The sequence below is a fragment of the Schistocerca cancellata genome, chromosome 4 (genome assembly GCF_023864275.1).
Source record: "Schistocerca cancellata isolate TAMUIC-IGC-003103 chromosome 4, iqSchCanc2.1, whole genome shotgun sequence".
Classification (NCBI taxonomy): domain Eukaryota; kingdom Metazoa; phylum Arthropoda; class Insecta; order Orthoptera; family Acrididae; genus Schistocerca; species Schistocerca cancellata.
Genome location: NC_064629.1, coordinates 50703546 through 50729459, shown reverse-complemented (window position 1 = coordinate 50729459; position 25914 = coordinate 50703546). Strand labels below are relative to the sequence as shown.

General features: G+C 41.9%; 1 protein-coding gene across 1 annotated transcript in view; it reads right to left on the bottom strand.

Annotated features, from left to right (window-relative positions):
• LOC126184016 (exostosin-2) overlaps window positions 1-25914 on the bottom strand; it is a 103265-nt gene that overhangs the window by 71919 nt on the left and 5432 nt on the right. The window contains exon 3 of the mRNA XM_049926368.1: window positions 17335-17506. Within this exon, the coding sequence (XP_049782325.1) occupies window positions 17335-17506 (172 nt within the window). The remainder of the gene's footprint in view (window positions 1-17334; window positions 17507-25914) is intronic.

Below are 25914 nucleotides of genomic sequence, written 5' to 3'. Positions count from 1 at the left end.
CACACACACACACACACACACACACACACACACACACAAACACACACAAACACAAACGACTGCAGTCTCAGGCAACTGAAACCACACTGCAAGCAGCAGCACTTGTGCATGATGGGAGTGGCAACTGGGTGGGTGCAGCGAGACAACTGGGGTTGGGAGGGGGAGGCATAGGGGTGGGGGTGGTGGACAGTGAAGTGCTGCAGGTTAGACGGAGGGCAGGGGAGGGGTGGGGAGGGGGGCAAAGAAATGGGAAAGGAGAGAAATAAAAAGACTGGGTGTGGTGGTGGAATGACAGCTGTGTAGTGCTGGAATGGGAACAGAGAAGAGGCTGGATGGGTGAGGACAGTGTGTTGGTTGGTGGACAGTGGAATACCACTGTGGGAGGGGTGGGAAGGATAGTGGGCAGGGTCTCATCTTTCCAGTCTCCCATCACCTCCCAAAGTCCCACCATCCAGCCATAGAGCAGCATTCCCCTCGTAACTCGGTACCACCCAGGACTGGAACAACAGAATTACATTCTCTACCAGGGTTCTGATTTCCTCTCATCGTGCCCTGAAATGAGAAATGTCCCACCCACTATCCTTCCCAAACTGCCCACAGTGATATTCTGGTGTCCACCGAACCTACACAATATACTCAACCATCCTTACACAACCCCTGCTCCCAATCCCTTACCTCATGGCTCATACCCCTGCAATAGACCTAGATGCAAGACCTGTTCCATACATCCCCCCCCCCCCCCACCACCACCACCACCACCACCACCACCACCACCACCTACTCCAGTCCAGTCACTAACATCACCTATCCCATCAAAGGCAGGGCTACCTGTGAAACCAGTCATGTGGTCTCCAAGCTAAGCTGCAACCACTGTGCTGCATTCTATGTAAGCATGACAACCAACAAGCTGTATGTCCGCATGAGTGGCCACTGACAATCTGTGGCCAAGAAACAAGTGGACCACACTGTTGCTGAACATGCTGCCAAACATGGTATCCTTCATTTCAATGACTGCTTCACAGCCTGTGCCATATGGATCTTTCCCACCAACACCAGCTTTCCTGAATTTTGCAGGTGGGAACTTTCCCTGCTATACATCCTACATTCCCATAACCCTCCTAGTCTCAACCTTCATTAGTCACTGTACACTCACCCATCCAGCCCCTTCTCTGTTCCCATTTTGTCACTCCACAGTCGTCATTCCACCACCACACCCAGTCTCTTTATTTCTCTCCTTTTCCATTTCTTTGCCCCCCCCCCCCCTTGTCCTGCCCTCCGTCTAACCTGCAGCACTTCACTGCCCACTACCCCCACCATACTATCCCTCCCCCTCCCCACTCCAAACCCCTCCTTACCCCCACCCAGTTGCCACTCCCATCATGCACCAGTGCTGCTGCTTGTAGTGTGGTTCTAGTTGCCTGAGATGGCGGTTGTGTGTATGTGTATTTATGTGGGGGGGGGGGGGGGGGGGGGGGGGCGCTGAGTGCATGCACGCGTGTATGTGTCTATTGTTGACGAAGGCCAATGGCCAAAATCTTTACTTGTAAATGTCTTTTTGTTGTGCCTGTCTGCAACTCAGCATCTCCACACTATATGGTGAGTAGCAACTTTCCTTCTCATAATACTGTTACATTCGATCCTGGATTTTCCATTGTTGGACATTTATATTATTTCTGTATAGATAGAGATTAACATTTTGAAGACTGTATTTAATTTTTTTGTATGTTCATTTACTGTTTGTAAACCTTTTAAAATTTTCTTAATTGATTTTGGTTTGCAGAGGTGGGTTTGAACTTTATTTGCTGTTTTATTATGTGCTAGTTAAGTTTGTTTTATTTGATTTATCTAAAAGGACAACTGATGGTCTGTTTCAACCATCTGTTTGCATTTCAAGGGCATCATTCACAGTGAAATGAAGTTCCTTACATGACCAATGTTGTTTTTGGTGTTCTTTCATAGTGAAAACACAGATCACAACATTGAAAGCACAAAAACCAAAATTGTGTGCCTCGTTTTCAGCAATCCAGATGCACTAGTGTCTGTTACTTTCTCACAACGAATTTTCTGCTGCACGAGTTCGGACTGCTTAGAATGGGTTTCCGTAGCCTCACCTACGAGGGTCAGGGTTAGATTATTTTATCTATGGCTCAACGGGTTTCAACAATTGTCTGTTTGACGGAGTACGGTCTGGCTGGCAGAGTGTGACAACATCACAGCAGCATAGGTCGCACCGAGACTGTCGTCACTGCAAGAAAGATCACACGAACACTTTTCACAGTGAGTTGTTCACGATATCAAATGCTTCAAATGTATTAAGTGCTCCAATCGTATTATATACACGGTAGAGCACTTGCCCATGAAAGGCAAAGGTCCCGTGTTTGAGTCTCAGTCTAGCACACAGTTTTAATCTGCCAGGAAGTTTCAGATCGGTGCACACTCCGCTGCAGAGTGAAAATTTCATTCTGGATATTATATACATTGTCAGTTGCAAACAAGTTGAGGAGTAACACTAAAGACTATTTTTTTAAAAAACTTGAAAAGAACACACAGTGATAAAAAAATTACTTTAACAAATTTCTTATCAGCTCACGTGGAGCACAGGCATCAAGTCCTAAATTTAATACAGTGTTCATTTATTAAAATGTGTTATTTTTGCATACAAAAGTTACATTACCATTTGCAAACAGATACACTCAGGTTCAATTTTTATTTATCACCTTATTTTTGGTACGAGAACTTGTCGTTCCATTAGTTTACAAAGTGCTACACGTGCAAAATTTACATACGTTACTTTCGAGACACCGAGCACACACTGCACACATTGATCTTGCCAACAAACAAAACGTTACAATTTTATTTTTTCAGTTTTTGAAATTTCACAATTCTTCTCTGGTGAATATAATCAATATTGGTGCTACTTAACTTACCTCATTCACTGAGTGAAGAGCTAAGTTAAGTAGAGGTATCGTTACACACCAAGTCACATCTGTGTACTGATGGCCTGTTTGGTCGAGTGTAGTATTTGAGTGACATGCGTACAGAGAGTTCAGTCAGAGTTCATGTCACTGGCTGGCCAGCAGCTGTGCCAGCTAAGTGATTCACTTCCAGCAGAGGTGGGCTGGCTCCTTGTGGGTTTTTCACGAGCTGCACGTGACATCAAACTCTGGCAGCCACTAAGACTTTCAAATTGCACTGTACTTTTTTTGCATGTGTGCAGTGCAAACCGTGCCGAGTACGGGAGGGTACACGGTGTCAGACGAAAGAGAATTTGATTACAAATCCAGTGGTACACACGTATAATCTGGAAATGTTATATGAGAGCAGTTAAGAGACAAATAGCTCTGAATAACAGTAATTCACTAAGTAATTTATAACTTTTAAAAGTATTCATCACACCAAAAATAATAAGCATTGACAGACCTACTCACATGTTCAATCATTTTAATAATTAAGCTGTGGGAGACGTTTTAACTGAAAAATTAATTAAAATCAGCATAACTTTTGAATGAAAACTGATACACGATCACTTATTACAGGAAGGCAGCAAACACAGTTTGGGACATCTGCACGGGTATTTGCAGTGGTACAGTGGCAGGTATTAGGTTTTTGAAATATTTGGCATTCCGTCGGTCTTAGAAGTATTCCGGCACTTTTCAGACTGTGATTCTTTTGTACAGTGTTGGACTTTTTCTCAGATAGAGTTGTGGGGACTTTAATTAAATTTCTTAACTAATCGGTATTTAGGACGGCGTATTATTGTGTCGATTAGTCAGCTTATTGGTGAGGATAATTCAGTAATTTTATAGCTGTGAACACAGTCTGGTGTTTTTGAGTTAATTTATTAACTTATTTACTATCCACTACTGGGAGCTCGAGGCATTTTATCGATCCAGCATAACACCTTGTGTCGGTCATTACTCAACAGTTTAGTGACAGATTCGTGGAAAGAGAAATTATTTTATTAAAACTTAATCGTGAGTAGTTAAATACACAATTTTGTAGCAGCACCTATGTTCAACCTAGCAGGTATTAGATTTAAGTGACTGAACATTATGAAGTAGTATTCTGCCCCTAGGCTAACAGACAGTGAGCCAATGATCTTCAGCATTTAATTGCAAGAAGCAGTATTGACCTAGGGAGAACAACAGCAAAATCTTTTGAAAATCTTAATTTTGACTCGTTATAAGCACCTATTCTACACCACTCAGATTTAATACAATAGTTTTATCTAGTAGCAAGTTCGCCACTCGTTCCCACCTACCTGTATGAGGCTGATGGTTTAAGTGAGCATCTCATTACTGCCTTCACCGGCAAACATTTCCTGGTGGGAAAGAAAATGCACCAATACTGAGACAGAAGTGCTGACCATCATTTGAGGTATTGATACGTTTCAATTCTGCCTCCTTGTAAGACATGTCACTGTGCGCACAGATCTCAAAGCATTATCATTCTTAATGAAATGTAAACTGACAAACAATTGTCTGACAAGGTGGGCAATCACACTTGAAAAATATGACTTTCAAATTAAATACATATCAGGGGGAGATAATATTATTCCTGATGTACTGTCACAATTATCCAAAAAATATGAGAAAAACATACAGCACACTCGACGGAGAAAAAAGGAGGGTGTAACATGTGGGAAAGACATTAAGAAGTTACTGAGCAACATTATTGTCAAACAGGAAGCAGACAAGGTCTTTGAGATGATCAAAGATAAGTGTGATGATCCAAACCTATTACTGTAAGCATCACGATGTCCTAGAAGGCACATGTGAATTCCATTCACTGGTGGTTGTATATACCCAGTACTGCAGTGGATGATATGATTAAATACGTAAACATGATTTACACACACTTTGGACCCAAAAAAAATGTACACTGAAGTGGGAAGAACATGTGAGCTTTAATAGCATGGCTCATAGGGTACATGCAGTGCTGAAAATGTATGAATTCTGTCAGAAAACAAAATTCACAACTACGCGACGCAAGGGATTAACATATCATAGAGACCTGACAAATCAGGACAATTAGTAGCATTGCATCTTTTCAGCCCACTATCAAATGCTAAAGGAAACTTTACACAAGTACTAGTAATCTTAGAGGTTCTCTAAAATATGTCCAGTTCTATCCATTGCGAATAGCCATCAGTTGGCTAATGATCAAACAAGTAACAGAGGATTAGTTCATGCCTACTATTACGCTAGACAGTATCTTGATAGACAATGCCTCACAGTTCCAATCACATGAATGGAAAATGACTTTAGAAGGCAATATGGTCAAACAAACTCTAATCTCTGCTTACTATCTTGGCACCAATGCAACTGAGTGTGCAATTTGTGTACTTGTATGGCTTTGTACAACACACTGCGGAAAAATTTTAAAAAATAAAAATTAGGCTGAAAATTATCCAATTTTGAAAATGTAATCAATAACCTATACCATTCTGGTTTGCCACCAAGCACTGTGTTATTTGGAAGAAAACCAAGCAGAGTTTTTACACACCTTCAGTTTCCACACACAATAGAACTTGTACAAGAAGAGCTTTAGAAAAAAGTGTTGGATACTATAAACAGAAAGCAGCTAAACACAAACATGCCCAGGATACACTAGTGTGGCCTATTATACAGGGTGTTACAAAAAGGTACGGCCAAACTTTCAGGAAACATTCCTCACACACAAAGAAAGAAAATATGTTATGTGGACATGTGTCCGGAAACACTTACTTTCCATGTTAGAGCTCATTTTATTACTTCTCTTCAAATCACATTAATCATGGAATGGAAACACACAGCAACAGAATGTACCAGCGTGACTTCAAACACTTTGTTACAGGAAATGTTCAAAATGTCCTCTGTTAGCGAGGATACATGCATCCACCCTCCGTCGCATGGAATCCCTGATGCACTGATGCAGCCCTGGAGAATGGCATATTGTATCACAGCCGACCACACTACGAGCACGAAGAGTCTCTACATTTGGTACCGGGGTTGCGTAGACAAGAGCTTTCAAATGCCCCCATAAATGAATGTCAAGAGGGTTGAGACCAGGAGAGCGTGGAGGCCATGGAATTGGTCTGCCTCTACCAATCCATCGGTCACCGAATCTGTCATTGAGAAGCGTACAAACACTTCGACTGAAATGTGCAGGAGCTCCATCGTGCATGAACCACATGTTGTGTCGTACTTGTAAAGGCACATGTTCTAGCAGCACAGGTAGAGTATCCCGTATGAAATCATCATGATTTCATACGGGATACTCTACCTGTGCTGCTAGAACATGTGCTCCATTGAGCAGTAGATACTGACGAAACTAAAATGAGCTCTAACATGGAAATTAAGCGTTTCCGGACACATGTCCACATAACATCTTTTCTTTATTTGTGTGTGAGGAATGTTTCCTGAAAGTTTGGCAGTACCTTTTTGTAACAGCCTGTATATGCAGTCAGAAAGATCCTGGTAAAGTCACATACCAAGTTGTCAAAGGGCAAGAAAGAAACCTGAAAACGTTGTCATTATTACTTTGGTCCATTTTGGATTAGAGAGATAGGGCAACTGAATTTCTCGAGAGCAGATTATATTCGAATTTGCAAACAATATGGAGTGCAAAATCCTATTGTCGTCACGACAAGCGAGTCAATGAGTAAAAAACATAAAAATCATACATTCAAGAACTTCCCACACTGCTGTAGTGTATTTATATTCATTTCAATGTGGAAAGACTGGTGCTGATTTTACCAGTGAGTTCAAATATGGAAAGTGTTATACCACACAGTCTGTTCTTAAGTGTGGTGTACATGTCATATGTTACGATTAGTAACTGCCTTGAGACGTGAATACAGTGTCCTCTGCTTACATACAGTGCACGAGTGTTTTGTTTCTACGTATCTAACGTCAACATTTGTCTGTTTCGGTTGGCTTTGTCAGCGTGCTGGCATGATGTGGTTGTTGACTCATAAACACCACCTGTGCTGAATTAGCGCAACTTGTGTGTCACTGTTGCACATGCATTGGGACTGCTGCATCACTACCGGTTGCAGAGAGGCCATCCCCACCACTTACCCAGCAAGAGCACACTTGAACTTATGCCTTGTCTGAAGTGTTCATCCAGTTACGTCATACCATTGCCAGTGTGCAATTCAAGGACGCAGCCACACCTCTATCTATGTCAAGCAGGTACGCACGTCATAGCCCTGCACCAGCCCCCACAAATCTGACCCTCTTACTCTAAACAATCCTCACACTTCATTAGTGGTGTGTGTGTGACATCTCGGTATCAAATATCAAAAATAGTCGTGGTTCACTAAAAGTAGAGCTTAGTGTGATTAGTGTTTTCACAGTGCTTAAAGCGAGTGCTCCAGATACAGATGTAACCTGTAAAGTATTCTATGTGTTTATGTTATTTCTGTGTGTTTCATGTGGACAAGTTCTTTGAATGTGTGATATTTTTAGGACATGTATATTAGTAATTTTCAAAAGACACACTATTTTAATATGTTTAGAAAAGCCTGCAAATCCTACCATACATTTTAATCTGGTTAAGAAAACGCGTGTGTTTCTATGATTCAATTATTTACATTTACACATATTATTAATGTGAAGATTAGATGGGTAGATCACATAACTAATGAGGAGGTATTGAATAGGATTGGGGAGAAGAGAAGTTTGTGGCAGAACTTGGCTAGAAGAAGGGATCGGTTGGTAGGACATGTTCTGAGGCATCAAGGGATCACCAATTTAGTATTGGAGGACGTGTGGAGGGTAAAAATCGTACAGGGAGACCAAGATATGAATACACTAAGCAGATTCAAAAGGATTTAGGTTTCAGTAGGTACTGGGAGATGAAGCAGCTTGCACAGGATAGAGTAGCATGGAGAGCTGCATCAAACCAGTCTCAGGACTGAAGACCACAACAACAACATTAACTTTTGTGATAGTCTATTAGGGAATGTTTCCTGTCTTTTGTGTGTCTGTGATCATGGTGTACCTATTTTAAGTAGCTTCAAACAGCTCATTCTTCATGAGAAATTGTCAAGTTTACAGTTAAAATTTTCTTTAACAGATAATAAGCCCATTATTTTATGTGCACTACTGAAAATGTAATGAAACGTTTTCACACCACTTTTCACCTTCATTTTATGGTACATAGCTTCATAAGTTTACTGTTCAATTATCATTATGCTTGATGATATTATTTGTATTTTTTTCCCAAGCTGTTACACAATATTTGATTGTGAGTAGAGCTGAGCTGATATTCTGTGATGAATCACCGTTAATACTGAACACATTCAGCATTACGCAACTGTAGAATGCATTTAGGAAGATAGGTTCATTCTGTGGCACTTACTGTTAATACTAGATACATTCACCCATACCCTAAAATTAGCTGACATTGATAAAATTGACAGACGCAGGTGAGGATTTAGTTGGGTTAGGCACAAAATATGTTAAGTTATAGACATACCACAATGTTAAAGTTAGCTGAACTTTATTACAATTTTTTATATTTCTTGGACAATTTGGATGTTTTTGGTTGGGGTTTTGTTGCAGCTTTCTTATCTTGGATTTTTGTCTTTTGCGTGAGAAATATAAGGACAAAAACTTAAGAGGTCCAAGGATGTGAAGTTACCACTACTGCATGTTTATCATTACAAGATCAAACATAACCACTCTGATGTGTGACAACATGCAGTTAAATGTCTTTGAGCTCAACAAAGGGTTTTGTGATTTCTTGTCTTTCAGCATGTGCCAGTGAGGCAGAATTAAAAATGAAGTCTACAGATACGGTTTGTCAACACTCAGTCAGAGGAAGTATTGAAAAGAAATCCAAGCAGTGTGCTGAATTTTATGGTCATGACAGATGAATATTGAGCAATAATTTGAAAGTAGGGAATATCATTCAAGATTGAAACATAAATGAAAGCTGAAGTTTTATTCAAATCTCTTGGAATGATTTTGTTGTTATAACTCAATAATATCTTGAGAGAAAGGTTATAATAAATTAATAGTGACATCTCAATTCACTTTACTTAATGAACACCACTCAATCACTTAACAAGTAATACAAATGACAACAAAACAATCCATCATTGACAAGGAGAGAAGTACTTATCAATGAAGTGAGTAACAAAGAGGAACCTCAACAATATATAACCAAAAAATCACAAGACATGTCAGAGGATTTTCCTGTTGGGTCACTTGATATTGTGACGTAGAAGACGGTGTAATTAGATGAATGCCAAACACTAATGTCACCTAACAAAGGTTTATTCAGCACTTGCGCATACAGGAGCGTGGAGCGAACTGCCTCCAGCCAGAACACACACAATATATATACAGCTACAGAACATTCCAGTACAATGATTCTTGACATTTGTGGATACTTCTAGAATGTATTCAAACCAAATATAGAAATTAAAATTGTACAGTCCAGGTGAGGTTTGAACTCACAACCCTCCATACAACAGTTTAGTATCATAACCACTACACCACGGTGCTACTCAGCTTCTTCTGCGACATTGCTCCCTCCTTAAGAGAACAGCGTCTCAGTGTTACGTCCACCCAGTCTGAGAATGAGTCGTCGGTCCTGCATACTCCGACTCCCGATGACTGATGCTCACCCTGGCGGTGATCTTCTTACAACTTCTTTTGCCGCTACGCTCTCCATCACCTTTCCCCTTGTTGCCTGTCACTGGAGCTTCAAATTTACCCTGGGTTGCAGGATCCTTGTAGGGCTTCATTAGAAGGACGTGGACCGTATCTCTGATCTTTCTTCGTCTTGTGCCGGGGTCGAAATCTTCAACTTCATAAGTAACAATTTGTCCATTTTATATAATTAACATCCGACAACTGTTTTACAACCTTATAAGGTCCACAGTAGCGCCTGAGGAGCTTCTCACAGAGACCAACATTCCGAACAGGAGTGAAGATCCAGATGATGTCACCAGGCTGGGCTCGCGTCGTACCTTCGGTGATCGTTTTCTTGAGCCTGTAGCATGCAGAGTTGAGCTAACTGCCGAGCTTCCTCAGCTCTGGTTAACACCTGGCCGATGTAGTCATCGTCCACGTCATCAGGGTGTAATGTAAACATAGTGTCCATCGCCATAGTTGCCTCATGCCCATGCACCAAGAAAAGTGGCGTAAATACTGTGGTGTCTTGTTTGGCAGTGTTGTAGGCAAACGTCACAAAAGGTACCACCTCATCCCAGTTGCTCTGCTCAACAGTGACGAAAACTGACAGCATGTCAGCCAAGGACTTGTTAAGGTGTTCAGTAAGCCCGTTAGTTTGCGGATGGTAGGCAGTCATGGGATGAGAGACGTAGCATCAATGGTTTCTCTCTGTAATGAGATTCGACTGAAAAACTTTCCCTCGATCCATAATTTATGACCTTGGGGGCACCATGTTTTAATGCAATGTCTTCCACTATGAATTTGGCTACCTTGGATGCTTCGGCTGTTTTCACAGCTTTTGTAATGGCATAGAGTGTCAGATAATCAGTGCAACCAGTAATCTATATATTGCCATTAGCAGACTTTGGAAATTGTCTGAGGTGGTCAATCCAAACACACTGGAAAGGCGTTTCGGCTGGTGGAATTGGTATGAGTTGGCCAGGTGGTTTCTGAGGAACTCCCTTTCTCCTCTGGCACTCTCAACAATGGGATACATAGTGACTGACACTACTAAATAAACCTGGCCAGAAGAATCTCTTGCGGATTCTATCGTATGTCTTGATAAATCCTAAATGTCTGGCCTCAGGTGTGTCATGGAATTTCTGTAGAACATCTAAGCACATGTGTTTAGGGATCACTGGTAGCCACCTCTTTCCAAATGTATCAAAGATTTTCTTGCAAAGCAATCCATTAACTAACTTAAATTGTCCTTTCTCATCCTCTGACTGATTTAAGGCAAGCATAATTTGAGATATCTTGGTGTCTTCCTGCTCAGCAGAGAGATGCTGGAATGCAGCAAGACAGTCACTATCTTCATCAAAGTCTTGATGGTCTTGCACAGGGTTTCTTGAGAGGCAGTCAGCATCTTGATGTTTTCTTCCACTTTTGTACACTATGATAATGTCATACGCTTGAAGACGTAGTGCCCACCTGGCGAGTCGTCCTGTTGGATCCTTAAGACCTGTCAACCGACAAAGTGAATGATGGTCTGTAACAACTGTGAATATCCTTCCATAGAGATACGTCGAAATCTGCACATGGCCCAGATCACAGCAAGACAATCTCTTTCTGTAGTTAAGTAGTTTCTCTCGCCTTTTGTAAGTGTCCTAGAAGCATAGGCTATAACCTTCTCTTTTCCATCTGAAATTTGCACCAAAACAGCACCAATCCCATATCCACTGGCATCTGTGTGTAGTTCTGTAGGTGCTCTCTCATCATGCAGAGCAAGTACAGGGTCAGTCGTCCGAGCTTTTCGCAGCACATCCTTCTTCCTGACGAGAACCACTGGTGATGACCATGGGCTCTGCGAAGGCTGAATGATGTCATTCTTCATCATTTTCTCTACCTTGTCGCGAATTATTCGACATTCCGTTGCTGACACACGGTATGCTCTCTGGCTTATTGGTTGATGGTCTCTAGTGCTAATCCGGTTCTTCACCATTGATGTGTCTAATTTTCTCTTCGGCTGTGGATTAAAGCATTCAGAGGACTCTTTAAGAATGGCAAGTAGCTTCTTATGTTGTTCCTGAGTGAGATCTGGCAATAGTCGAGCTAGAAGATCTTGTCTTGTAGTGGTGGTGCTAATTTCGCCAACAGGCTCGGCACGGGAGGTTTCTATGATGCTCAGCTGTTCTGCAATTAACGGCTCAGCGTTTGCTATGCACATGCGTCTTGGAAGGATCTGCAATTCTCAGCAACAGTTAACTATCCGCAATTCACCGAATCCGTTCTTAAACAAGACAACAGAGGCTGGGATGACCAATTTATTCTCCAGTGGTATGCTTCTCTTACATTCCACTACAAGATCCATGGGTTGATGCATGGCATGACACATGACAGTTACCTTTCTAGCACTGACTGCAGGAATGATCAGTTCGTCCTGCACACATTGTCTCCACACACTTGGATGAGCATCTTCCTGTCCACAGTATCTCATCTTGTCTAGCATAATCTTCGAGCGACCACAATCTATACTTGCCTGAGAAGCTTTCAAAAAGTCCCATCAGAGAATGTCATGACTACACTCTTGTAAGATGATGAATTCTAAGGGCTGTGTATGGCCACTTATACTCACACGAATGGTACATCTTCCTGTAGGTTTTACATATTTCCCATTAGCCACCTTCAGCAGAGACGTTTTGTTGTCGACAAATACAGTTTTCTGCAACTGATGACGGTACTTCTCCGAAATGACTGAACATGATGCTCCAGAGCCCACAAGAGCTTGGGCTGGTCGGCCATCCATGAGGATATCGATGTAGTTTCCTATCATTTTTGTAGTGATAGACGGAGGAGGATTTTTCTCTTTGGCGGCCTCACCTCCAACGAAGGTCGCACCCTTTAGTTTTCCAGGTTGCGGCGGCTACGTGATCAGCTGGAGCTTCTAAATGGTGATGGAGACCTTGATCGGTGTGTTGGGGAGCGTCCTCTCCAGCAGCTAGCTTGCAGCGATAGTGACCTACGTCGTCATACACCCACATCTTGTTGTTCATCTTCATCATCCCAGAGTTGGCGTCAGCTAAGATCAGTCTGCTGACTTCTGGCACAGGCATCATCAAATATCCACCGCCTTTCTCGACAAGAGAACACCACATGTCCTGGTCGTCCGCAGTGGAAACATACTGGTTGGTTATTCTGGGTCCTCCAGACGTCAGTCTGTCTTGGTGCCCAAACAGGTCCCTCATGCGGCATTGTAGGAATGTAACTCTGCCTGGGTCTTGACTTTTCACTGTTTTAAAGGGAAACGAAGGAGGAGAGACTGGGTTCAAAATCTGTTCCACTTCCTTCATTATGACCTCTTGAAGTGTCTTGGTTTTTTGCTTGTCGTGCAATCCAAGTACCTTCTGAACTTACTCTCTCACTATCTGATGAAGAACACTTGTGAAATCAGTTGCTTCTTCCATCACAGACATCGATATAACGTTTGGAAGCCATTCAAGCTTCTTGCATGTAATTCTTTTTTGATGCATTGTCTCGATATACTGTAAGGCACTACCCATAATTCTGTATTTTTGCATTTTATATGCTGATAGTGAGTGATTCACACAATCTAACACTTTGAATAAGTCAGTAAAGATTCCTGCAGCTTCTTGTGATTCATCTGCAGTGGAACCAACTTCATTTATGAATTCATTAATTGCATAAATTGTACTTTTTCCTTTTTGGAAGCCAAATTGATATTTTTGAGATTATATTAAATTCGTGACAAATTTTGAACTTAGATTACAACAATCATTTCAAACATTTTAGAAAACACAAGAAGAAGGAAAATTGAATGATGAAACGGTGCAAAAAAGGGCAGCTCGTTTTGTATTATCACGTAATAGGGGAGAGAGTGTGGCAGATATGATACGCGAGTTGGGATGGAAGTCATTAAAGCAAAGACGTTTTTCGTCGAGGCGAGATCTATTTACGAAATTTCAGTCACCAACTTTCTCTTCCGAATGCCAAAATATTTTGTTGAGCCCAACCTACGTAGGTAGGGATGATCATCAAAATAAAATAAGAGAAATCAGAGCTCGAACAGAAAGGTTTAGGTGTTCGTTTTTCCCGCGCGCTGTTCGGGAGTGGAATGGTAGAGAGTGAGTATGATTGTGGTTCGATGAACCCTCTGCCAAGCACTTAAATGTGAATTGCAGAGTAATCATGTAGATGTAGATGTAGATTTCCCATATCTTCTTTAGAGCCTTTTACAAATGACGGTTTCACTTCCGCATATATTAGAACATATGGAAAGTAGCCTTCTTCAAGTGATTGATTAATTATTTCAGACAGTGGATGTACTATAATATTTGAAGCTGCTCTGATGACTTTGGCAGGATTTCATCCCATCTCACAGAATTTTTATTTTTTAAGTTGTGATGCACCACATTTGGACTAACTCTTCAAATTCTTGCTTTCAGTTTCCAGAGGATCTAACGGTACCTTACAAAGTTTATGGTGGTGCCTTTAGGCATGAATTTCAAATGCACTATACCTTGAACATCCCAGAACACTGTGAGCATGACTCTGCCTGGTGATGGCATGGTCCTGAACTCTTTTGGTGTCAGTGATCCCCTGTGGTGGAAATCCATTGATGCTCTCTTATTATCAGGATCAAAATGGTGAACCCAGCTTTCCTCACATGCCACAATGTTGTTCTTCACACTCAAAACACAAACACAATTGTTGACAGATGTCCAATCTCCTCTGTTTCATGTCAGGACTGAGCATTTGAGACACCCACCATCCACACAGTTATCTGTACCAGAGTTCTGCAATTATGGTCTGTACACACACTTGTGATATGCCATACTTACCTGAGAGCTGTGTCTATGTTATCTGACAATTTTCTCTGATGATTTCATCAACTCAATTCTGATAAGTCTCATCGGTTGCCACATGTGGTCATCCACTCTGAGGTATATCAATGTGTTGAAGTTAGTAACACTGCTTCCTTCATTATTGATGCTGATACAATCATCACCATACACAGCTTTCATTCTGCTATGGATTTCAACTGGAGGAATAATTTCTATGCTTAGAAACTTGTTTACAGCTTACTGTTTCTCACAGGCTGACACAGTTACATTACACACCACCATGTTACACGCTACAATTCGGAGCCCTCTACCAGCAGAGGGTGCAACTTGGGAATGTTGACCACGCAAAATATGTGACATGTAATACCTCAACTAATATCGAAAACTGAACAATAAATTCAGATTCATTATTTCTCACCATGGCCCCACATGCAGAAAAGCAGGATATGCTGAGTATTATCTTCCCTCCAAAATAATTGTGTTTTGAGTGATTTTTGCAAGCGTCAAAAATGCAGGAAAGCCATAAAATTGGTGTAAGTAGCTCCTTTGCATGCCAGCAATAGATATATGTGACAGTGCTGAGATGATAATATTTGTCAGTCCATATGCAGCAACACACAGAGTGGGGAGTTTTAAGTACCGTATTTACTCGAATCTAAGCCGCACTTTTTTTTCGCTTTTTGTAATCCAAAAATCCGGCTGCGGCTTAGAATTGAGTGCAAAGCAACCGGAAGTTCTGAAAAATGTTGGTAGGTGCCGCCACAACTAACTTCTGCCGTCGAATATATGTAGCGCCACACAGGCATGCTTTGTAGGCACAAAAGATAAATACTGGCGCCAAAACCTCTGCGTCAGTAAATAAATTTAAAGAAAAAGGTGGAAGACGAGCTTTTTTTCTCTGCCCCGAGTTTCGACCACTGCATTTTCATACATTATCCAACGAAATAAATACAAATTCCGTATTGTTCATCTTCGACTGTAGCAGAATTTCAGTGTACTACGAAAATCCGACTGGCAAGACTGTTTGGGATGTTTGTCAATATGGCCAACTCTACATTCTCAATTTTTTCCTACCTGTGAGAGGAGATGGTTCCTAATAGGAACCTGATGAAATGTAAATCACATGCAGTATTCTCTTCACCATAAGAATAATACGAATATAAACATTTTGCCACGTATTTTTCATGTTTGCTGCTATCTCATTTAAATCCTGTCTGCCTAATAAATACGAAACTAGAGTGAGACAACAGGGGGAAGAATATACATATCGTGCCATGTTTATATTCGTATTATTCTTATGCCTAATAGCGTTACAGTCAGAAACGAAGCACGGCAACTGACTAGATTTTTAAACCTAAGATGACTAATTTCTGTGCAGAATTTGATGTACTAAAGAAGCAGCCGCAAAGATTTTCAAACGGAGAAAAATATTCACCTAACTCTCATTCAGAACATGTTCTGTCATACGCAGTCTATTATTTGGTTCTTGTTGATCATTAACAAAGAAAGCAGCAGTGTAAGTAACAACAAATAGCAGTCTCTTGCCATTGTTTCGCTAATGAGACGATTCCTCTCTCTCCTTTTTTTTGTAAGCGGCGGTAGCACGCACAAAAGCAAGCCATGCCGCGAGCCGCGACAGGTCGTAAACACGCACTATCAGAATGCGACAAACAATGCATGACACAGTACAGTAATGCATTTTCAGCTTAAGAGTGACGTAAACATCTATAACAAAGAAAACAGCAATCATCAGATCGAAGCAAACTAAGCAATCGATTCAAACCAGATGAAGCACGTGAAAAAGGAAGGGTACCCAAATAAATACGGACGGAGCGCCTGACGCATAGCAATGGCTACCTGGTAAAGCTTAACTGCTATGCTTACGACTCGAACCAAATTACTGTAGCTGTATCGTCATTCATTCGACCTAAATTGTGTCTCATATTACAATGGACCAACTTTGTTTCGATTTGGAGGTGCGGCCTAAAACTTTTCTCTCCCCTTGAATTTCGAGTCTAAAATTACAGGTGCGGCTTAGATTCGGGAATTCTTTTTTCCTTTATTTCGAGTCTCATTTTTCAGGTGCGGCTTAGATTCGAGTGCGGCTTAGATTCGAGTAAATACGGTATTCAAGTTGTTTTTGTTTATTTGTTGTGGTTTATTTTCAGCATAGCTTTATTTTAGTTTGGAGGGCAGATGTGGTCGAAAAAGAGGTACTGCTTTGAGTGTGAGGGTGGCGCCATTTTGGTTTTGGGACATTGGGGGGAGCAGTGGGCAAATAGATACAGATGGTTATGGATGTCAGGAGGGGCAGCAATTAATTCAGTTATGTATGCTTTTTGGATGGCATGTAGAATGGCAGTTTTCTTCATTATTTATTTTGTGAGGGTCTTAACATTTTTACATGATGGAATTACAGAGAAAATATGTTTGTTTTACATTGTTTTTATTCATATTTAAGAATCAATGCATTGTTATGTGTTTGGCAGATATTATGTTGTAATATAGCTATATAAGTGAATTAAAGTTATCTATACCAAATGCAGGCTTCTATTACACTCTTGCCAATCCCCTCTTCATGTATTGCTCTGTACTTTCAACAATTCTCATACCTTATGATAAATTGCAATTTGTTACACTTATTTTCCGACTTCTTTTCTCTTACCTCTGACCAGCCTTTAAAAAACAATTTATTTTTTTTAATATAATTTTGCGTATCTGCATATCATTTCTATGAACATGACTATTACTCACACACAGTCATCCTTTTTTTTAGTATCCTAGTAATATAAGCCAACATGGAAGGCTCCAGAATTATTCACAGTCTATAATTCTAAAGTACATACAAACAATTCAACTCTCACCTGTAAAATATCTGGATAGTTGTAGACTTCATCTCCTCGGCACCTCACAGTGTAGTTGCCTTGAAGAGCTCCAGTACAAGATTCCAATAGAAGTAAGTCCTGTGATAAGTTCCATAACTCTCTCATATACTCTGGATGCAAATTGACTTGAGATGAAATGGCTAACCACAACCTGTAGCAAATGAACCTTAATTCGGTTTTTTATTTCTGATGTCAAAAGAACATGGTGTAAGAAATTGCATACTGATATTTAAACAAGTGCTTTGTACCTCCACAGTTAAGCAAGTTCTCTATACCTCCTTATGCACCTTTGTTTCAGTATGAAACCTCAACTCTTCAAACCTTGCGCAGATTATTATATTTTGCCTTACCTTAAACAAATCTAACATACTGCCACTCTAGAAATAGTGTGTGACTCCTCCTCCCCAGCCCCCTTTCAACATCACATACATACTGCATGCAGGACATAATGTGCAAGAGATAACCTATCTGCTAGTTTTTGTCAGATGTCTCAATGGAAACATGAAAATCTTCAAACTTCTGAATGAATCACTAGATTTTTATCCACCTATTTTTCACAGGCATCACCTGATGATGATAGTGTAACTACCAAAGAACACAGTGGATAAATGCGCTTCCAATTGATCCAGACATTCCAAATTTTCACTTAGGTTATCAGTCGCAAACTTCACAATACAAACTATAACAGATGAAATAATTAACAAAACCCAACTGCAATAGGAAACATAAATAAGAGAAATATAATCATCTGATATTAAAAACAACAACACATGGCAGTATCTTGAGCACATGTTCTTCAATGAATAAGACTGCACTTATTGACAAGTTGCAAGGGTTCTCACCCTACCTTCATCATGCAAAAATCTCTACTTGAACAAATAAATGTTTGTGCTAACTACTCCAGCCTGTAGGTAAATATGTTGAGGGTGGAACTGTACTGGACAGAATGCACAAAGGTCAAAAACTCGATGATGATACGAGACATTTCATTTAAAGATAGGTACATCTAACTTTACTTGGTCATAATGATAATAGACTTGACTGGCAATATTATCTGGACAAATATCAGGGTACAAGAGTACTTCTGCGCATACCCTTTTACCCTTTTTCATCCCTCCCCCCCCCCCCCCCCCCACACACACACACACACACACACACACACACACACCGCAAAGGAGTTATGCAAATTGGCCACATATTGAGATTCATACATGTATCAACAGCAAATGCAAAATAGTAAAATTTGGCTGCCAATGGATGAATGTGTGATGCTGAAGTGCAATTTTACTCTGCAGATGCCAAGGATACTAAACAGGGGCATCTCGATACCAGGGCATAAAGTCTTTGTGAATTTCATTCTGTGTACTCAGTTGGACAGTAAGTATGCCTTGCAGACAGATGCATGAGCAATATACACAGAGTTCGGCATTTGGGCTCAGAGAAGCTAGTTGGAGAAATCAGTGAATTGCCTAACGTTTGAATAGGAGCCATGTCACTGTCCGACATGTTAGCAGGAATGGATGAATGAATGAAACACAGCGTCAAGTAGGAACTGGTTGACCTAGATTGATGACAGATGTCAGACACATTTGGCCTGGAATCTCACTGACTGGAGTAGAACTGTCTTAGGTGATGAGTCCAACTTTGAACTGAGCCCCGATGAATGACAGAGGAGTTTCTGGAGATGCCTCTGATAGTGGCGGGTTACCAACCTATCACCTGCCATACAATGTGACAAAAAGGAGCGATGGTCTGGGGCATCATTTTATTTCATAGCAGGACTCTATTACATGTAATTCGCGAAACCCTTACAGCACAGCAGTACGTCAATGATATTCTATGCCCAATTTTGTTGCTCTTAATGGCAAGTCATCCTGGCTTGCAGTTCAACACGATAATGCCCGCTCGCACGTGGCAAAAGTTTCTACAGCTTGTCTTCATGCTTCCCAAACCCTACAATGGCCAGCAAGGTCGCTGGATCTCCCGCCAATTGAGAACATTTGGAGCATTATGGGCAGTACTCTCCGACCAGTTCAGGATTTTAACAATCTAACATGCCAGTTGGACAGAACTTTGCACAGCTCCCCTCAGGGAAACAACTATCAATCAAAATTAAGCGGAATTACTGTTCATATAAGAACCAGAGGTGGTCCAACACAGTACTGACTTTGTCAATTTGTAAAGCTCTCTCTCTTGAATAAATCATCCAATTTTTTCTAAAATTGCAATCATTTGTTTGTCTGTAAATGTACATAACATCTACTGATTTCCATCCCATTCAGGTAATTCCTTCATGGTGCATCCCTTTTTGTCTTTGAGTGTATTTACTCATGTGGGGGAATTTCTGATCCAAAGATACGTGGTCAAGTAATGATTCAGTTGGTACTCGTATTGATGATTTATACGAAAACAGAATATTCATATGGGGAAAACTTACTTAGTGGATCCTCCTCTTGCGTATTTTGTAGTTTATTTATGATATATCTACATAATATATATCAAAATACTTGGAGATTTGTTCAGCATCATGCATATAAATTTTCTGAATTTACCTTCAAGTCTTAGTTTATATTATGAAAAGTGCATTAAATATGGCACAGTGCTTTTCAATGAGGGGTGCACATAAACATCAGGCTGCTGTACTGGTCAATATGTTACCAGTCTTTACGTGGTATTAACATTTGTTGGCTTCACAACTCTCAAATAAATTACCCCTTTCAACCTAAGCTAGGCCTATGGTTGCACTACAAATCAGCATGTCCCTACAACCAAGATTTCTGGTATGGTCCAATATCACAATAAAGAAAGAGACTCTAATCTACTGTGAGAAACTAAAAGCAGTGTACTGCAAAAAAGCTTCCAAATGTAGAACTAAAAGCTGAAGGTTTTCACAAATTATTTTTTTTTTTTTTTTTTACTTCTGATGGTGCTTACTGAATGTAACACACAGAATAGTGTTCATATTTCTGAGAAATATTTAAGTGTAATCCCCATTTTTCTCACAGTATTCATTACAGTAATGCAGTAGTTCCTTCATGTATCCATTTTATTAACTGCACATCTCATAATTGAGAATATATTAGGCGACAGCAGAGTGACAGCCTTGAGAAATATGGACATTTATCTACAAGGTATTTATCAACTGACACCACAGATAATTTTGATCACCCTTTTATGAGTTAAAAGATTTTTTCTGAATGTACAGACATGTCCCAAAATATGATGCCGTATGACATAATTGAGTGAAAAACAATCCAAGTAAACAAGGGGTAAAGCTAAGTTTACAGTACCACCTGTCCACAATGACCTGTGATGTACCTGTGCTTTATTGTGTAAGGTCATTGTGACACAGCATCTTTGAAATTGATTGTGTTTACAGAGGCCATGTTAGAGTACGCAGAGGTGTGCTCTAGAGTGGGATATTTTTTGTTTCTAAATTATTTGTAAGTGAAGGTGCTGCGGCATTGAACTTAATGCTGTGTGTTACTCTGTGTTTTTGTTTTCATTGGATTGTCAGTGACTTGTTCTAATGCTATGAGTTACTGGCTACTGATAGATTTTCAGTTTTTGAATTGTTAGTTCATTGTGTTGTTAATGGATTAAATTTTTTTTCCACCTGTTTGGTACTATGTAAGGATCTTCCGACAAAACTTACTTGTAATTCGTTAGCTGCTGCTATGGCCAATGATAGGGCTGCTACAATTAAATTCCCGATGTATGGCGAATTTACGGAATTCACCATAGCCACTGCTTCTTTGGGACAAGTACATGTGTCATCGTAACAAAATTATGAGAGATTCATGGTTTGAGAATTTTAGCTTTGGTTTTTTAGTGTGTGTGTATGTGTGTGTGTGGAGGGGGGGTGGGGGGGGGTGTCGGGGAGGCTCAGCTGACTTTGGGCGGTAACTATGTTATTAAGATTTTTTTTTTATTTTAAGAACTGTAAGGTGTTTGTTTATTTATGTAATTTTCTTTAAGATGTGGGTAACAAAATTTATGTTAGAGAAGTTTTTTATGATTTTGTAATTTGAGTTGATAGTGAAGGTTCATATTTAATATTCATAGAGGTGGTTTAAAGGGGTGGGGGAGAGACCAAACTGTGAGGTCATTGGTCCCTTGTTCCCAGTAAAATAATTACACAAGGGAAAGACAAAAAATGGAGATGTACAGCACAATAACAGGAGCAAGGAAGAACCAGAAGAACGACTGAAGGACAACCAACACTACTATGGACAAAACAGGAAAAGAAAACCACAAAGAGAAACAAGAAACAGGTAGAAGGAGTAAAAACAAGAGAGCAGATGACCGTGGTTGGCCAACCACAAGAATAAAAAGGAAAAGCCAGGCACTCTGCGACACATTAAAAGCATTACTGTGGAGAACACAAGGGGACAAAGGACATGCACTAAAACTTATACAGAATGATAAAACCCACCGTCACATATAAAATGTAAAACTAAGTTAGCCGATGAGGGGTTGTCAGCTAAAATTAATGGCAACAAGTCCGGTAACTGAAGAGTCCGTTGCAGGGCAGCCAAAGGACAGCTCACTGGGCACTGCACCGACGCTGAGGTGGGTCATCTCGGTGCAGGAGGTAGCCGTTTGTCACCTAAGCCTGGCCAATGCGGAGCCAACAGAAAACCACAGAGTCCCTGCGAGAGGCCCGCATGGAGGACTGCCACACATTTGTAATCTCCTTAATGGGATGCAGTTTCTTGTGTGTGCTGAGGTTATGCCATTTCATCTCCCAAATCTGCAAAACCTTGTGGCATAGGACTGAACACAGGTCAGTTGCGGAGAAGCTGATCTCCATAAGCAGTTTCCGCATAGTCTGTTTGGCCAGCCTGTCGGCAAGTTCATTGCCTGGAATTCCAACATTACCTGGGGTCCGGACAAACACCATTGAATGCCTGGACCTTTCCAGGGCACAGATGGACTCCTGGAGGGTCACTACCAAAGGACAATGAGGGTAGCACTGGTAAATAGCTTATAGGCTGCACAAGGAGTCAGTACACAGAAGAAACAACTCCCCAGGGCATGAACGGATGTGATCAAGAGCACAAGATATAGCCACCAGCTTGGCAGTGAAAACACTGCAGCCATCGAGCAAGGAATGCTGTTCAATATGTCCTCCATGCACATACACAAAGCCAACGTGAGCATCAGTCATCGACACATTGGTGAAAACCACTTTGTGGCCTCAGTACATGTCAAGAATCAAGAGGAAGAGGCAGTGGAGAGCCGGGGGTTAACCGAGTCCTTAGGGCCATGTGAAGGGTCCAGGCGAAGCCGTAGCTGAGGTGTACATGATGGAAGTGTACGTGAATGGACCTCCAAGTATAGGTGGTAAAGGCAAGGACTCCATTTCAGAAAGAAGGGATTGGATACAAACTGCAATTGGGAGCCCAGACCTGGGCCATCGATGCAGGAGATGAACCGCTGTGGGTGGGAAAAGGAAACAGTGATTTGTATGCACAGGAGAACTATGAATGTGTGCAACGTAACTGGCCAGCAGTTGTGCATGCCTAACCTGCAATGAAGGGACTCTGGCCTCCACAAGGACACTGGTCACCAGACTCGTCCTAAAAGCACCTGTCACTAGGCGAACGCCACAGTGGTGCACTGGGTCAAGTAAACGCAACACAGGGCACGGCCGAACCATAAACCAGATTCCCATAGTCAAAGTGAGATTAAACAAGGGCTCTATAGAGCTGCAGCAGCGTAGAGCGATCTGCACACCAGTTGGTGTTGTTCAGGTAGTGGACGGCATTGAAGTGCTGCCAGCACTTCCATTTAAGCTGATGAAGGCGAGGAAGCCAAGTCAATCAGGTGTTGAAAACCAGTCCTAAGAATCGATATGTCTCCACTACAGAGCATGGGTTGTCATTAAGGTAAAGTTCTGGTTCTGGACGAATGGTATGACACCAACACAGCTGCATAACACACAACTTTGTGGCCGAAAACTGAAAACTGTGTGCTAGAGCCCACAACTGCGCCTTGTGGATAGCTCCCTGCAGGCAATGCTCGGCGACACCAGTACTGGTGGAGAAGTATGAAATGCAGAAGTCGTCTGAGTACAGAGAAGATGAGACAAACGGCCTACAGCTGCTGCTAGACCATTAATGGCAACTAAAAATAGGGAGACACTCAATACAGAGTCCTGCAGGACACATTCTCCTGGATATGGGGGAAACTATAGGAGGCACCAACTTGGACATGGAAAGTATGAAGCGACAGGAAATTTTGGATTAAAATCGGGAGTGGTCCCCGGAGACCCCACTCATACAATGTGGCAAGGATATGATGTCCCCAAGTCGTGTCATATGCTTTTTGTAAATAAAAAAAGACGACAACCAGGTGTTGGCATCTGGAAAAGGCTGTTCAGATGGCAGACTCGAGGGACACAAGATTATCAGTGGTAGAGCGACCCTGGTGGAACCTGCCCTGACATGGAGCCAGTAGGCCATGTGACTCCAGGACCCAACCCAAACCAACCGCCAACACACCATACGTTACAGCAGCTTACAAACAACGTTGGTGAGGGTTATGGGCCAATAGCTATCCACATCATGCGGGATTTTACAGGGTTTGAGCACCGGAATGATGATGCTCTTCCGCCATTGCAATGAAAAGACGCCATCGCACCAGATCCGGTTGAAGATGACAAGGAGATAACACTTTTAGTCAGATGAGAGATGTTTAATCATCTGACTGTGAATTCAATCTGGCCCAGGGGCTGTGTCAGGGCAATGTGCGAGGGCACTGAAGAGCTCCCACACTGTCAATGGGGTGTTATAGGACTCACTGTGGTGTGTAGTGAACAAGAGGACTTTCCCTTCCAGCCGCTGTTTGAGAGTGTGAAAGGTATGGGGGTAATTCTCTGATGCAGAGGCTCGAGCATAGTGTTCAGCAAAGTGCTCGGCATTCGCGTTTGCGTCGGTAGATAATATGCCATTTATGTTAACATCTGTTGGGGTCTGGTACCCGAAAACAAGTTTGATCTTCGCCCAGACTTGAGAAGGTGATGTATGGCACCCAATGGTTGAGACATCTCTCTCCCAACACTCCTGCTTCTGTCATTTGGTAAGTTGGTGAACAAATGCATAGAGCCGTTTAAAGGCTATGAAGTGCTCCAGGGAAGGGTGTTGCTTATGCCGCTTTAGAGCTCGCTGACACTCATTAATTGCTTCAGCAGCTTCCGGCGACCACCAAGGAACTGCATTTTGCTGGGGGCACCCTACAGAAAGAGGGATCGTGCTTTCTGCCACAGAAACGATTGTTGTAGTCACCTACTCAACCATCACATCAATGATATCATGTGGGGGAGATTCAACAGTGACAGCAGAGGTGAAAGTTTCCCAGTCTGCCTTGTTTAAAGCCCATCTGGGCAGGTGTCCATGGGACCGATGCCGCGGCAGTGACAGGAAGATGGGGAACAGGTCACTACCACACAGGTCGTCATGTGCTCTCTAGTGGATAGATGGGAGAAGCCCTGGGCTGAAAATTGATAGATAAATGGCCGAGTAACTGCCATGAGCCACACTGAAATGTGTGGTGGTCCTAGTATTTAAGAGGCAGAGGTCGAACTGAGACAGTAAAGTTACGACATCTCTGCCTGAGCAGTAAGCATGGCGCCACCCCACAAGGGGTTATGGGTGTTAAAATCTCCCAAAAGTAGGAAAGGTTTAGGGAGTTGATCAATCAGTGCAGTCAATGCGTCCAGGGATACTGCACAATCTGGAGGAAGATATACATTGCAGAGTTATTTCCTGTGTCATCCTTATTCTGACAGCCACAGCTTCAAGAGGGGTTTGAAAGGGCACAGGTTCACTACTAAAAGAGTTTAGGACATAAATGCAAACTCCATCTGACACTCAATTATAGTCACTACAGTTCCTGTAGTATCCCTTATAGCCGCTGAGGGCAGGGGCCCGCATCGCCGGGAACCAAGTTTCCAGGAGGGCAATGCAGAAAGCAGGTGTAAAGCTTATCAGCTGCTGTAGCTCAGCCAGGTGGTGGAAAAAACCACAGCAGTTCTACTGGAGGATGACGCCATCATGAGACTGGGGAGGCTTGGAACATTCAATGAGGCAGTTTATGCCTCAGGGTCTCATACTGCCACCAACTTTTCGCTGAGCAGTCTATATCCATTGTGTCTGAGGGTCTGGTGAGATCTAGGTCCTCAGCAGACACCAGAATCACCACCTCATCCACAGATGCAGAGCTTGTAGGTAGCAGAGGTGTGGGTGTCACCACAATTCCCTTCGTCTTGGGGACCTTCTTTTTGGATTTCTCTTGCTGCTCCTTGGGTTTCCCTGGCTGGGAGGAATTCACTGATTCAGTCTCCAGGACTGAAGATGAGTGTGAAGCCCTACCACCAGCTGCTTTTGGGCTCTTCAGCCACTGGCGGATGTCATCTTTCCCATAAGCAGACCTGCGAAAGGAATGACCCAAGGGACCCCTTCCAGAAGTGGGGACTGATATTCCCGATGGTTGGGGGGTTGTTGCTCCCGAAGTAGGTGGTGAGGGAGCAACACGGAGGGAAGTGCCCCCCCCCCC